Source organism: Penicillium chermesinum, assembly GCF_028974085.1.
Source record: "Penicillium chermesinum strain IBT 19713 chromosome Unknown utg000002l:1.0-5270490.0:1.0-5274688.0, whole genome shotgun sequence".
In the NCBI taxonomy this organism is placed as follows: Eukaryota; Fungi; Ascomycota; class Eurotiomycetes; order Eurotiales; family Aspergillaceae; genus Penicillium; species Penicillium chermesinum.
Genome location: NW_026695312.1, coordinates 3,769,148 through 3,780,818, shown reverse-complemented (window position 1 = coordinate 3,780,818; position 11,671 = coordinate 3,769,148). Strand labels below are relative to the sequence as shown.

Here is an 11,671-nt window from a genome sequence, read left to right as displayed (position 1 = left end):
ATCAAGGAAGCTTGAAGGTCTATTTCTTCTTTTTTTTTTACGATCCGCAATGCGGGCAGCGATCGTTATAAGAACCGTGGGGTCCACTTGGGTCCGCACAGCCTCCGGCTCGTCCGGCAAGAAGGCAAAGTTGAATTCGGAATCGCCAGATGTCGCCTATTTTGGACGGTCGAAGCTTACTTGGATTGGCAACGCTTATTTTTGCTGTTTGGAAGCTTGGACGTTTGGCCTGGGAAGGGCTGTGTTGTTTGGTACTTTATGTTCTGCCATGATCGACCTTTGGCCCCCGGAAGAGATCGATCCCCCCTCAACCTTGGAAACCAAAAGAAACTGGCGCGCAATGACATCGATATGTACCTCGCTATTGTTGTTTACGCAGGCATAACTTGAACCAGTGGACCCCCCCCGAATTATATGACGTTATATCGTGCTATCATTCGATCATGTTCCGTGCGTTATTCTTCTATTCATATCATACATCATGCCCTAAATTGCAGGTTTACCTCATGCTCCTACATGCTCCTAATGCTCACGGGGCAGAGGTTTCCCAAATTCCTTGTTCCGAATCTCGTTCTCGCCTCGACGCGCGATCTCCTCATTCCATTCTGCACCTTCGTCGGATCCAAAGGCCCGGTCAACAGCCGCATTGGCCGCCCCACGCAACGACTCTCCGGCGCCCTAGAACCAAGGGGTTAGCTAAATTCCGATTTGATGGCACAGGTATATAGATTGAGAATCGGGGTCCCATCAAGGTGGGCTAGGATATGTCAACTTACATGTAGACCTGCCGCAAAGCCCTTGATACCCTTGCCTACACCCCCGCCAACCTGCGCAGCCCGCGAGTCATTCGACTCGCCGAACTGGGTTCGCTGCGCAGTGCCGGTGGGGGGTGGGTGGTGAACACGGTCAGTCTTCACCCCATCGTAGCTGTTGGATGCCGATGTGGTCGGCTGAGACTGTAGTGACTCTTGGGGCTTCGAGTAGTTGGCGCCAGTGGCGGGGTTGTAGCCCTTGGTAGCTGGGTTGTAGTCATTGCGAGAGTCGTGCAAACCCGTGGGAATACCAGGGGCTCCAGTGGAAGATCCGTGAGAAGCACTCATTGTGATGTGAAAAGCTTATTTTGGGTCAAAAATATGTTTCGATTCAAGTTCTGACTCTTTACAACTAAGCTTATGGACCACGGCGAGGCAAATATTCTTATACTAGATTCGCCAACTCATGACGTCAACGTGAACTCACAGATCTGATAGTCGTGGGGAAACCTGAATCGAAATGATCTACATAAGTACGTACACACGTATTAGTCGGATGATCATACGGGGTACGGAGAACATCCTGGCTAACTGTTATTAGATGTTATACCAGGCATCAAGTTGTACCTAGAAATTTTTGATTATTGAGCCCGATCAAACCGGAGTCACCGAACCTCGGTTCATTTTTACAAAGGGACGTTTTTCCTAATATGGGGATACTCCGACCCCTGCGGCATCCCCGCAAACCGCCCTCCACATCCATATAATGGCGCGATGGCAATATGTCTCCTGAGCCCTGCCTCCCCAATTCCTCCCCAAAAGAAGAAGACAATATCTCCACCATGTCCTATAAACAGATCCTCTACAACAAAACGCCCGCCCCGGCCATCGATCCAGCCCTCAACTCCGGCACCTTTCGCGTGAACACGGTCGCCAAACCCACCGATGTGCCCGCCGACAAGCTCCTCGTGCGCGTCCACTACCTCTCGCTCGACCCGGCCATGCGCCAATGGCTAACCGCCAAACGCTCCTACATCGCCCCGTCGAGCTGAACGCCGTCATGCGCGGCCAGAGCATTGCCCAGGTACTCGCCGTCGGTAGCAAGCTCGCCTCCAAGCACAAGAAAGGCGACTGGGTGCTCGCGTACTCCGGCTGGCAGGAGTACGCGGTTGTGGGCGAAAAGGAGGTGGAGAAGATCACGATCCCCGAGGGCGGGCGGCCGACGGACGCAATGTCTGTGCTCGGCATGACGGGGCTGACGGCGTACTTTGGCATGCTGGAGGTTGGGAAACCGAAGCCAGGCGACACCGTCGTTGTGTCGGGCGCGGCGGGGGCGACGGGGATGGTGGCGGGACAGATTGCGAAGATCAAGGGAGCGAAGAGGGTTGTCGGGTTGGCGGGGTCGAAGGAGAAGTGCGAGTTTCTGGTGAAGGAGCTGGGTTTTGATGCCGCGGTCAACTATAAGGATAAGGATTGGAAGAAGCAGCTCAAGGAGGCCACCCCGGAGTATATCGATGTATTTTTTGACAATACCGGGGGTGAGATCTTGGATGCTTGTCTGGCACGTGCGGCCAGAGATTCGCGCTTTGTGATCTGTGGTGCAATCAGTCAGTACAATTCAGCTAAGCCGCAGGGTCCGGCGAGCTTCATGACTGTCATTGTAAGTCTGGATTTGGTGTGTTTGGGGTCGAGGACATTGCTAACAGGCGCATAGTCACAACGGGTTACCATCAAGGGCTTCATTGTCTTTGACTACATCAAGAAGTATGCTGCTGCTCAAAAAGAGCTGGCTTCTTGGCTTTCGCAAGGAAAGCTCAAGCGCAAGGAGCATATCGTCCCTGGAGGAATCGAGGCGGCTCCTCAAGCCTTGGTCGATCTCTATGCTGGCGCGAACACGGGCAAGATGATGGTAGAGATCGCTCCGGTTAGTGAGGCCCTGACCAAATCCAAGCTATGAGATAGTGGTCGCTGTGGCGCCAGGACTCTGCTGTATTCTACTCAAAAAAACATCTGAACGTTTCAAGGGAGACGGGCTATCTCGATAAACTGCACAGTAATATCACATCTTAACTTCATGTTGATTCGTCTGGTATCGTTCCCTCTATGGCGGTAGTCGTGCCCAAATGCGACACTGATAAGTTCATATCTCATTGAATAATGCAACCTTGAGTATCGTGAAGAAAAAAAAGAAGAAAGAAAAAGAAAACAAATACACCCGCTGATCAAAGCATAAAGCGAAAAGATATTTTTTCAGCAAACTTGGCGGCATCATAAGAGCCCATCCGCTTCTACCACGACACCCAAGCGACCGGGCCCTTGGGGAACAAGCGAACTAGCAACTTGCGCAGCTCATCCATGCAAAGAATACCGACCGCAAGACCGAGTGGAATGAACCACCACTTGATGGGAACCGAAGCTGTCAAGAACAGACTCTGCAGACCAGGCTCCTCGGTCACGAAGATGGCAATCACCAGGGAGATAAGCATGGCAAGTGGGAGCCATGGATTGCGACGGGCAGGGCGGATCGGATCAGCCTGGAGAATTGACATCCGCTTGCTGCGCACTGAAAGGATGTTGCCCCATTGCATGATGACCAGGGTAACAAAGTAGACACATTGACCGACGTAGTTGAAGTGGTTGAGCTCATCTTGCGTGTACCCATGGAAACCAGCGGTGTATTTCTCAAAAGCGAAAATTAGGTCGTTGAACGGAATCCCGGCGGCTTGCCACATGTAGAGGAAGAACATAGCATGGGCACTGAAGGCTTCCATCACACCAACGAAGAGATAGGCCTGGCCGTAGATGCGGAAGTTGATCAGATGGTCTTTCTTGGGACGGCGAGGTGGAATGCTCATGAGGTCGAATTCCTCCTTCTCCATGATCAGTGAAAGAGATAGGAAAAGATCGGTAAAGACACAAATGATGATCATCAAGAATGAGCTCAGCGGGGAAGGGACGCCGAAGAAGACGTTCATGATCACAGGCCAGATTTCAGACCAACTACCAGCTGGAAGAAGATAGGCAATCACCTTCTGAAGGTTCTGGAAGACCAAGCGACCCAAGCGGATAGCTTCGATGATGGAGTCGAACCGATCAAGCAGGACCAAGTCAGCAGCTTCAATCGCAACATCACTGCCCGATCCAATAGCGACACCGACGTTGGCTGACCGTAGAGCAGGAGCATCGTTAACGCCATCGCCAGTGACTGCAACAGTGTTCCCGTTGGCCTGGAGCTCGGAGACAATGCGCAACTTCTGCTCTGGGCTAGTTCGAGCAAACACAATTTCTTCATACTCGCAAACAGTAGACCATTGTTCCTGGGTAAGGGCAGAAAGACTGGAGCCCTCCAGAAGCAGGCTTTTGCGGGACAACGAAAGGGACGCTTGGTCCTCTTTCTGAAATGCAGCGTTGAGATCATCAACAGTGTCTGGTTCAACATCACCCTCGTAGATCCCGATGTCTCGAGCAATCGCAGCAGCAGTCAGGCCAAAGTCGCCGGTAACCATGAAGAACCGGATGCCAGCTCGGCGGCAGGCTGCAACGGTCTGGGCTGTCTCCGGTCTAGGCGGATCAATGATACCAAAGATACCGATGATAGTCAGATCCTGGACGCCGGAGTCCAGCATTTCGTCACTGAACCCATTGGATCCAACCGCGTGAATGGGGTCATAGCGGCGCTGGCAAAGGACAATGACACGTTCCGCTCGACGTGACAGCTTGGCTTGAAAGGCGGATAGCTTTTTACGGGCTTCTCGGTCCAGGGGACGAATGGCGTGGTCGACAGCAGAGTAGAAAGTGGAGCATCGGTCCAGCAAAACATCGGGTGCACCCTTGACGTAGATCATGTAGCCCTTACTAATGCTGGGGTCACGGTGCATTGTGAGCATCCACTTATTTTTCGAGTTGAAAGGAATTTGGTGGACACGCTCATATGGCGCGAGGCTTGCTGGGGAGGCAACACCGGCACTGTCGGCCAGGCGAAGCACAGCGGCATCGGTTGCATTGCCATTGACAACACGCTCATGGATTGGCAGATTCAAAGTTTCCGAATCGAAATTGGCATCATTGCACAGGACAGACGCCCGGAGCATGTTTCTCAGGGCTTCGGACTCATCCATGTGGCTCCGCAAGTCATCAACGCTGAACTCTCCGTCCACCATCCCCAGCGATTTGACAAACATGCGGTTCTGGGTCAGGGTCCCAGTCTTGTCCGAGCAGATCACGTTAACGCATCCTAGAGTCTCGACTGTTGCAAGGCCCTTTGGCAAGATATTGGTCGCCTTCATATGTCTGGCAACCATCATCAAGGTCAGAGCGACACCAACGGGCATACCTTCGGGAATGAAGGCCACCACGCAGCCCATGACATTGTTCAGCATGGCTACTACGCTCATGTAGGATTTGTGGTCCTTGTGAAGCCATCCGACCCAAGCGAAAAGGATCAGCAAAGCCAAGCAAATGGTCAAACAAATGATGATAGTAACGAAGCGACTAATCTCCTTCTGGATCAGAGTGGGTTTTTGCTTGACCCCGGCTGTCATTTTGGCGATCCGGCCCATAACTGAGCGGCCTCCAGTCAGCACCACGATGCCGGTGGCATTTCCATTGGTGACGAGAGTTCCCATCAGAGCGATATTACGAGTCTCGAGAAAATTGGCATCGGTGGAGTCGATGGCTCCATCGACCTCGTCAGATTCACCAGTAAGGATAGCACGGTCGAAACGGACATCGCCTGAAGTTTGGAGCAGGCGCATATCAGCAGGGACCTTATTCCCAATACTGATCTGGACAATGTCACCGGCTACAAGGTCGGTGGCAGGGATGCGTGTGAGTTTTCCATCACGTAAAACCAAAGCCTCTGATGGTAGAAGGTTGAGAATCGAGTTCATCACACGCTTGGTCGACCAGTCCTGGAAAGCGGAGAAGCTGGCTTGCAGGACGATAACCAGAATGACCAGAATGGCCAGGGCAAGATTAGTAGGAGAAGGCGGATTGCTGAGGGGTTTCCAGCAAATAAAGAATATGATGACTCCCACCCACAAGATGGAGCAGAAGCCACCAAAGACATAGAAGAATAACTTTTTGGCGTAGTTTTCACGATGGTGAGAGAGTACGTTTCGACCATCGCGCTGGAGTCGGTTGGCAGCAGCATCAGCGCTCAGTCCGGTGCGCTGATCGACATTGAACTCCTGGCACAGTTTCTCTTGCGAAATATGGTGGAAATCCAGACTTTCGAAATAGTCCTGGTTGGGTACTTTCTCCTTGGGGGGCTCCGTGACTACCTCCTTCGGACGTGTCTGAGACTCCGATATTTGAATGGAAAGGGTACGGAATTCGATTGGGAGTCCAGCATTGCTTGGTCCATCGGCAACACTAATTCCACTGCGTGAGCCGCGGGATTCTCGGCTCATCGAACGTGGTCGGCCGCCCTGGGTAGGCTGGTAGATAGATCGCATGCCATCGACATCAGTCACAGAGGAATCCTCAAAAGTGATTCCTCGGCGGCCGATGCGCTCCTCATCCAAAGCCTCAGCCGCAGCTGCCTCCACATCGATACTGGTGATGTTCTCAGATGCCTTATGGTCCATTGTAGCGGTTGCCCGAAAGAGGAGGGGGAAAGGCTGAAGGAAGTGAGAACGGGAGGAGAGGTGGCAGGCAGCCAGACACCCTCAACGGGGCAACGGGAGGAAATAAGGGCCGAAGGATCAAAAACGAAGAAACAGGCGAAAAAAGCGATGTTGAGAGGGTTTTTTGAAATCTGCGCGCGCCGACCCTTTATAGGCCACACAGTGCACTTGCGACAGACGGGAAAGTCCACCCGTTTGGCGACGGCCTTATGGATTAGGAAGCCGACAAGAGATCGGTCAGATTTACGTCTACTGGATCGGGATAATACTGCATGCAAGCGGAACCACGCGACAGGATCCAAGCCACGAGAGGCGCTGTAGTACGAACAGCGGCATATTAGGGTCCACTATCATACTGTAGAAGCCAGCAGGGGCCATGACCCGAAATTCTCAGATAGTGACAGCTCAGCCTCCGGTACAAACAAGAGAGAGAGTTCGCCATAGATCGGTCAGGTACTCCCAGCTCCACCAACACAATATCCACTCCCACAGAAATCGCTCATAGACTCATTCGGCCCAAAACTCCCACTGCAAAGATACTTGATATACCGGGTCGAACAGTAATATTACCGCCTGCAGCTTCCCCTGCCCAATAATAAATGGCCCTGCGGTATGGATGCTCCCATCTGACAGTACCAAAACAGAACTAGGAATTGCTTAGCCCTCATACATCCAATGGATTGCACCGCGTCCCAAAGTTGAAACATGGCAGCCAAACAATCTCTTCGGTCATCGCGAGGTAATTGCCTGGAAATGGCGCAGAAGACTCGAAAAATAAATTGAAAAATACCTAACAGAACAAGCTTTAGCCACGAGAGCAGAAAGGAAAAAAAAAATTGCGGGACATTAATCCTCGGCTGGAAGTGAGCGATTTTTCTTTGCCAGAGGTTTGACTTCCGCACTTGAACTGGATGTGCAATGGAATCCCAGGATCTCTCTAGGCCCCCATTTTACAAAAAGAAAATTCTGCTTGCCATCTTCCTTGATAAGGAATAGCAACCCCGCTTCCAGTAATTCATGCAGAAAAATCGCTCATCTTTCGAATTAGACGACAAAATACGCGATCTCCCTGATCTTCCTGCGTTGTTTTGTCCATCCAATCGCAGCAGCTCCCTAGCGAGAGAGATAATCAACCAAGCAAGGCCATTCCTAGCACACTCAACCATGGCTGGTCTGGAGAGAAACATCACAAGGCCATGTACTGGTGTCATTCTATGTAGCCACGAGTACCATTATGAGGGTTAAAGATAGCCATAGCGGCGCAAGGGGCCCGATCTATAAAATCCCCGGATCTCTCGAGAATACTCGCCGACGCATACCAGGCTTATTTTAGGATTTGTTTTGAAAATTAACCCTGCGTTGCATACTTGAACTGTCTCCTTTCATTTCTTAATCCAACTTCCTCCTCTTAACTCATTTGATACACCGTACCTCATGAAAGGCCCACAGCTGGAGAGCTGGGCAGCTACCCCTGTGCGCCGACCCAGTAATGATACTCATACCCACTATACGGAACGTCACAAATGGTCGCCAGAGAATCTGCTCCAAGATCAAAGCGCCGGTCAGCGCGTCTACAGGGGTGATGACCAGTACAGTAAAGCATCCGTTGCAACAGAGCGCCAACCACTGATGCTGAATTCCCCTCCTTCATCGCCGGCATCAAAACAACCCCGCGTGGATGATTGCCGCCCATTTGCAGAAAAGTATGGCCGGATGCTGGAGATCTTGCATTACGGTACCAACAGCACAATCCGCCTTCATCAGTTCAAGCCTCGAGGGCCACGCGAACAGCCACAGCTCTGTGCCGTCAAAGTGTATCGCAACGACATCCTCAGCTCACGATCGAACCCCTTGCCTCATGCCTCCGCCTGCTCAACAACCTTCATCGCCGACCTACACCCTTACCACCCCAATATCCTTCCTATCATCGACCTTTTATATAACGACCGTGCAGAGCTTTGTCTGGTTACCCCCTTTTGTGCCGGTGGCGACCTGCATGAACTGATATCACGCACCGGGGCCCTCCCGTCCAACGAGGCCGACTGCATCCTAGTCCAGATCCTTCGCGCCCTCGCATTCCTCCATGAACACCAGACAGCGCACCGCGATGTACGCCTCGAGACCGTGCTCCTCACTGGAAATGGCTGTGTGAAACTAGCAGGGTTCGGCGACGGCCACGTCTGCCGCATCTGGGAAAAGTGCATGATAGCCTCCGACGAAGAGGAGGACTCGCCCCAGACCCCGGTTTCACCAGCTTCAGGGTCCTGGTCATTGCCGTGGTTCCTCGCTCCCTTTTCTCGCGGAAATGGCTCCAGACGTGGCAGCTCTGGCGATACGTCGTCCACCTCTGCTACATTCCCTGGAATGAGCCTCCCATTTATCCCTCCAGAGGCATTTCACCCGCGCCAATACAAGGGCAAGGATCCATCTCACAGCGAAGAACATAGTAAAGATCCTCGACCGGCGGATGTTTGGGCTGCCGCTGTTATCTACCTGGTTCTTATAAACGGGCGCCTGCCGTGGAGGAGTGCTCGGCCACATCATGAAGATTCACGGTTTGAGGACTATCTGGCTTGTCGCTGTTCTGAGGATGGCTACCCGCTGATTGAAGCTCTTGGCTGCGTATGGTGCCGCTCAATATTATGCTGTCGGATGATTTGCTAACTCGGTGCTTTCTAGAGACGGCGCAATGCTATCTATGCTATGTTGCATCCCGTTCCCCGGAAACGACTCACTGCGAAGCAGATGTTGAGAACGGAATGGATGACTGGGGTCTTTGTGTGCGAAGCAGGTGAGACGGGGCTGTGAGGAATGATAGTCTCACAAGGGCAAGTTTATGGAAATCGCTCGAGGCCTCCAATCAAGCGAGGGTGACAATGAAGGGATAAATGTTGAAGTCGGTGCTGGTCGTTGGCTACATGTACTTCGTACAATTCAAGATACCAAACTTGGGGATAAGATACCTTTCAGACAGTATCCGTGGTACGATTGTAGGGAAGGAGAAACATGCGCTGATATGCATGTACACAGCGATTCATAAACCTGATCCACATATGGCTTTGGGGCCAGCCCGCATTCTAACCAGCATAAGGCCAAAACAGACAATGTCAGAGCCTGACCAGCTCTAGATTCTGATATTCCCAGTCCTGTGAGGTAGCTCGCGACCACTGGCATCACTGGACGATCAAGACGTTCAGGAGAAAAACAAAAACAAAAACAAAAATCAATAAAAAGGAAAAAGGAAAAAGCACGGATGCAGCTTGTGTATTCAATACATTCTCGGAGGGAGCCTCGAAGGGAGCCTCGAAGGCATCCGTACATATTGAAGAAGCTCCTTGGCATATGCCGCTGCAGCTAACGCCGCATAATGATGCCAATCATCATTCTTGGTGGAATCTGCATAGTCGGAAATTCCTCGGACAACGAGAAATGGAAATTTCTCCAGTAAGCCGGCAGCTTCCATTTCGAAACACAGTACTCTCCCATGGAAACGTCTGTTCACCTCGTCTCGATATTTGGCGTTTTTCACAACCTGATTCCCAGAGGCAATGAGGCCATAATGAATATTTGGACCAACCTTCCCTGGACTTGCGGAGACTCGAGAGCCACTTGGCTGCGGCCGGCGTTGGGTCTCTGCGGGCCGGTTGAACTGATGCGCCACCTTGGGCCATTTCTTCCGAGTCTGCTCGATAAAGTGCTCCAGCCTCGGCTTTCCCTGTTTCCGGCCTTCAGCCAAGCTCGCCACTGCTGATAATAAGACTCTTGGTGGAGGCATTAAGTAACCGGTCGGGAGGAATCCTGTGCTTTCTACCTTCCCAAGATCGCTTTGCACAACCCCCGGGTACTGACTGTTTGGATACCCAACAACCACATCGCCCAGTCGGACTCCGTTGTCGAACATGCCTCCCCCGATTCCTACCAGTACGCCAAAATGAATCGAGGGGAAATCTCTCATCATGTCGGCTCCGACCAGGGCAGCCGGGCAATTCGCAGGCTTTCCCATGGGTAAACATGCAATCGCAATGTTGTGTTCCCCGATCCTTCCCAGCGTGTAGACACTTGATAATCCACGAATATCAGGGTGTATCTCGTCTAGAACGATGATTGCTGCCCTTAGTTCCTGGGGCAAAGCACAAATCCATCCGATTGTATAATCTTCTGCCCGCAGCTGCGGCATTGTGTTCGGACTGTGGAGTGGTAATGAAAAATGGCTGAAATAATATGGCTTCCACCAGATGTGTTGGGTGCTTAGCTCAAATGAAATCGCAATGTTGTACAGAAAGTGCTGTTGAGAACGAGGTGTAAAGCAAGATTTTAAGTAGTCCTACTCTAAGCGCCAGCCTGAGGGGAACGGCCCAGCTTCCACTGGTAGAAACCAGAACTGTTTCGTATTAAAAAAAAAATGCATGATCCGCCAATTAAGGGCAAGTCCAAGCAAGATAATAAAAAAAGGGGGGGTTAGCTGCATGGTCTGATCCATATTACTGAAAATTGAGTGTATGGCTAGCCGCTGTAGGTTGATAATAGGCACAGCCCCAAGTCGCCCCCAGGCGAGTTCCTGACGCCATCGAGTCATGTAACCGCCATGAAAACACCTCTGCATGCATGGCGCTTAGAATGCCCCAACTGCATGATACATATGGGCACACCTAGATAGATGTCTACGAGTACCTCTAAAAATAAACTTTATCCAGCGGCACAACCCAATCGATGAATCTAACGTGTTCAATTTTCTGCCAGTACAAGTATATTTCCAGCAAGGAGCTGGTTTCATAACCAAAGCCAAGTTGGCACCAAGTATCCCGGCATTACCAACCTTTGTCCGATCAAGTCGTCGCAACAGGTCATTATGCGATGAGTCCCCCCTTCATATTGACCCAACCAGCTTGAACGGAAAGGTGCTGGCCTGGCCAACTCAACCTGGGTTATCAACCCGCCCACCCTTGACCCCCGGATCCTGATCAGCTAGCAAGCACCCCGGATCCTCGAAAATTGAATGATTACTAGTACACCATGATATTACAGGAATATGCCAGATCGTACACGAGCTAATCTGCTAAACCTAGACTGTCTGGAGTACGGTCTTTAAGAGCTGGCCAAAAGTGTATAGATAAGTTATATAAAATCAGCCAGATGGCGAGATAAATTGGCCAAACTTGGACCCGAATCATATAGAAACCACTACTCTACTGGTCCTTCATAGAATTATACACTTATACTATCATTGATACCCATTAATGGCATGAGCTGGGACAATATTGAAAGTTCAACGAAGTCTCAATGGCTACGTGT

General features: G+C 51.3%; 5 protein-coding genes across 5 annotated transcripts; 2 read left to right on the top strand and 3 right to left on the bottom strand.

Annotated features, from left to right (window-relative positions):
• Nucleotides 1-522: 522 nt before the first annotated feature.
• dprC lies at nt 523-1,100 on the bottom strand (the record flags this gene model as incomplete). Its single annotated transcript, XM_058471566.1, has 2 exons — nt 523-678; nt 777-1,100. The coding sequence occupies 2 exons, from the start codon at nt 1,098-1,100 to the stop codon at nt 523-525; spliced, it is 480 nt and encodes a 159-aa protein (XP_058334707.1).
• A 494-nt stretch (nt 1,101-1,594) lies between these two features.
• On the top strand, nt 1,595-2,709 carry N7468_002268 (NADP-dependent oxidoreductase; the record flags this gene model as incomplete). Its single annotated transcript, XM_058471565.1, has 3 exons — nt 1,595-1,794; nt 1,854-2,412; nt 2,467-2,709. 3 exons carry the CDS (start codon nt 1,595-1,597, stop codon nt 2,707-2,709), a joined length of 1,002 nt encoding a protein of 333 aa, XP_058334706.1.
• Nucleotides 2,710-3,040: 331 nt separating this feature from the next.
• N7468_002267 (cation-translocating P-type ATPase) lies at nt 3,041-6,340 on the bottom strand (the record flags this gene model as incomplete). Its single annotated transcript, XM_058471564.1, has 1 exon — nt 3,041-6,340. The coding sequence occupies one exon, from the start codon at nt 6,338-6,340 to the stop codon at nt 3,041-3,043; it is 3,300 nt and encodes a 1,099-aa protein (XP_058334705.1).
• A 1,473-nt stretch (nt 6,341-7,813) lies between these two features.
• Nucleotides 7,814-9,043, top strand: N7468_002266 (uncharacterized protein; the record flags this gene model as incomplete). Its single annotated transcript, XM_058471563.1, has 1 exon — nt 7,814-9,043. The coding sequence occupies one exon, from the start codon at nt 7,814-7,816 to the stop codon at nt 9,041-9,043; it is 1,230 nt and encodes a 409-aa protein (XP_058334704.1).
• Nucleotides 9,044-9,647: 604 nt separating this feature from the next.
• Nucleotides 9,648-10,556, bottom strand: N7468_002265 (5'-methylthioadenosine/S-adenosylhomocysteine nucleosidase family protein; the record flags this gene model as incomplete). Its single annotated transcript, XM_058471562.1, has 1 exon — nt 9,648-10,556. One exon carries the CDS (start codon nt 10,554-10,556, stop codon nt 9,648-9,650), a length of 909 nt encoding a protein of 302 aa, XP_058334703.1.
• Nucleotides 10,557-11,671: the final 1,115 nt, after the last annotated feature.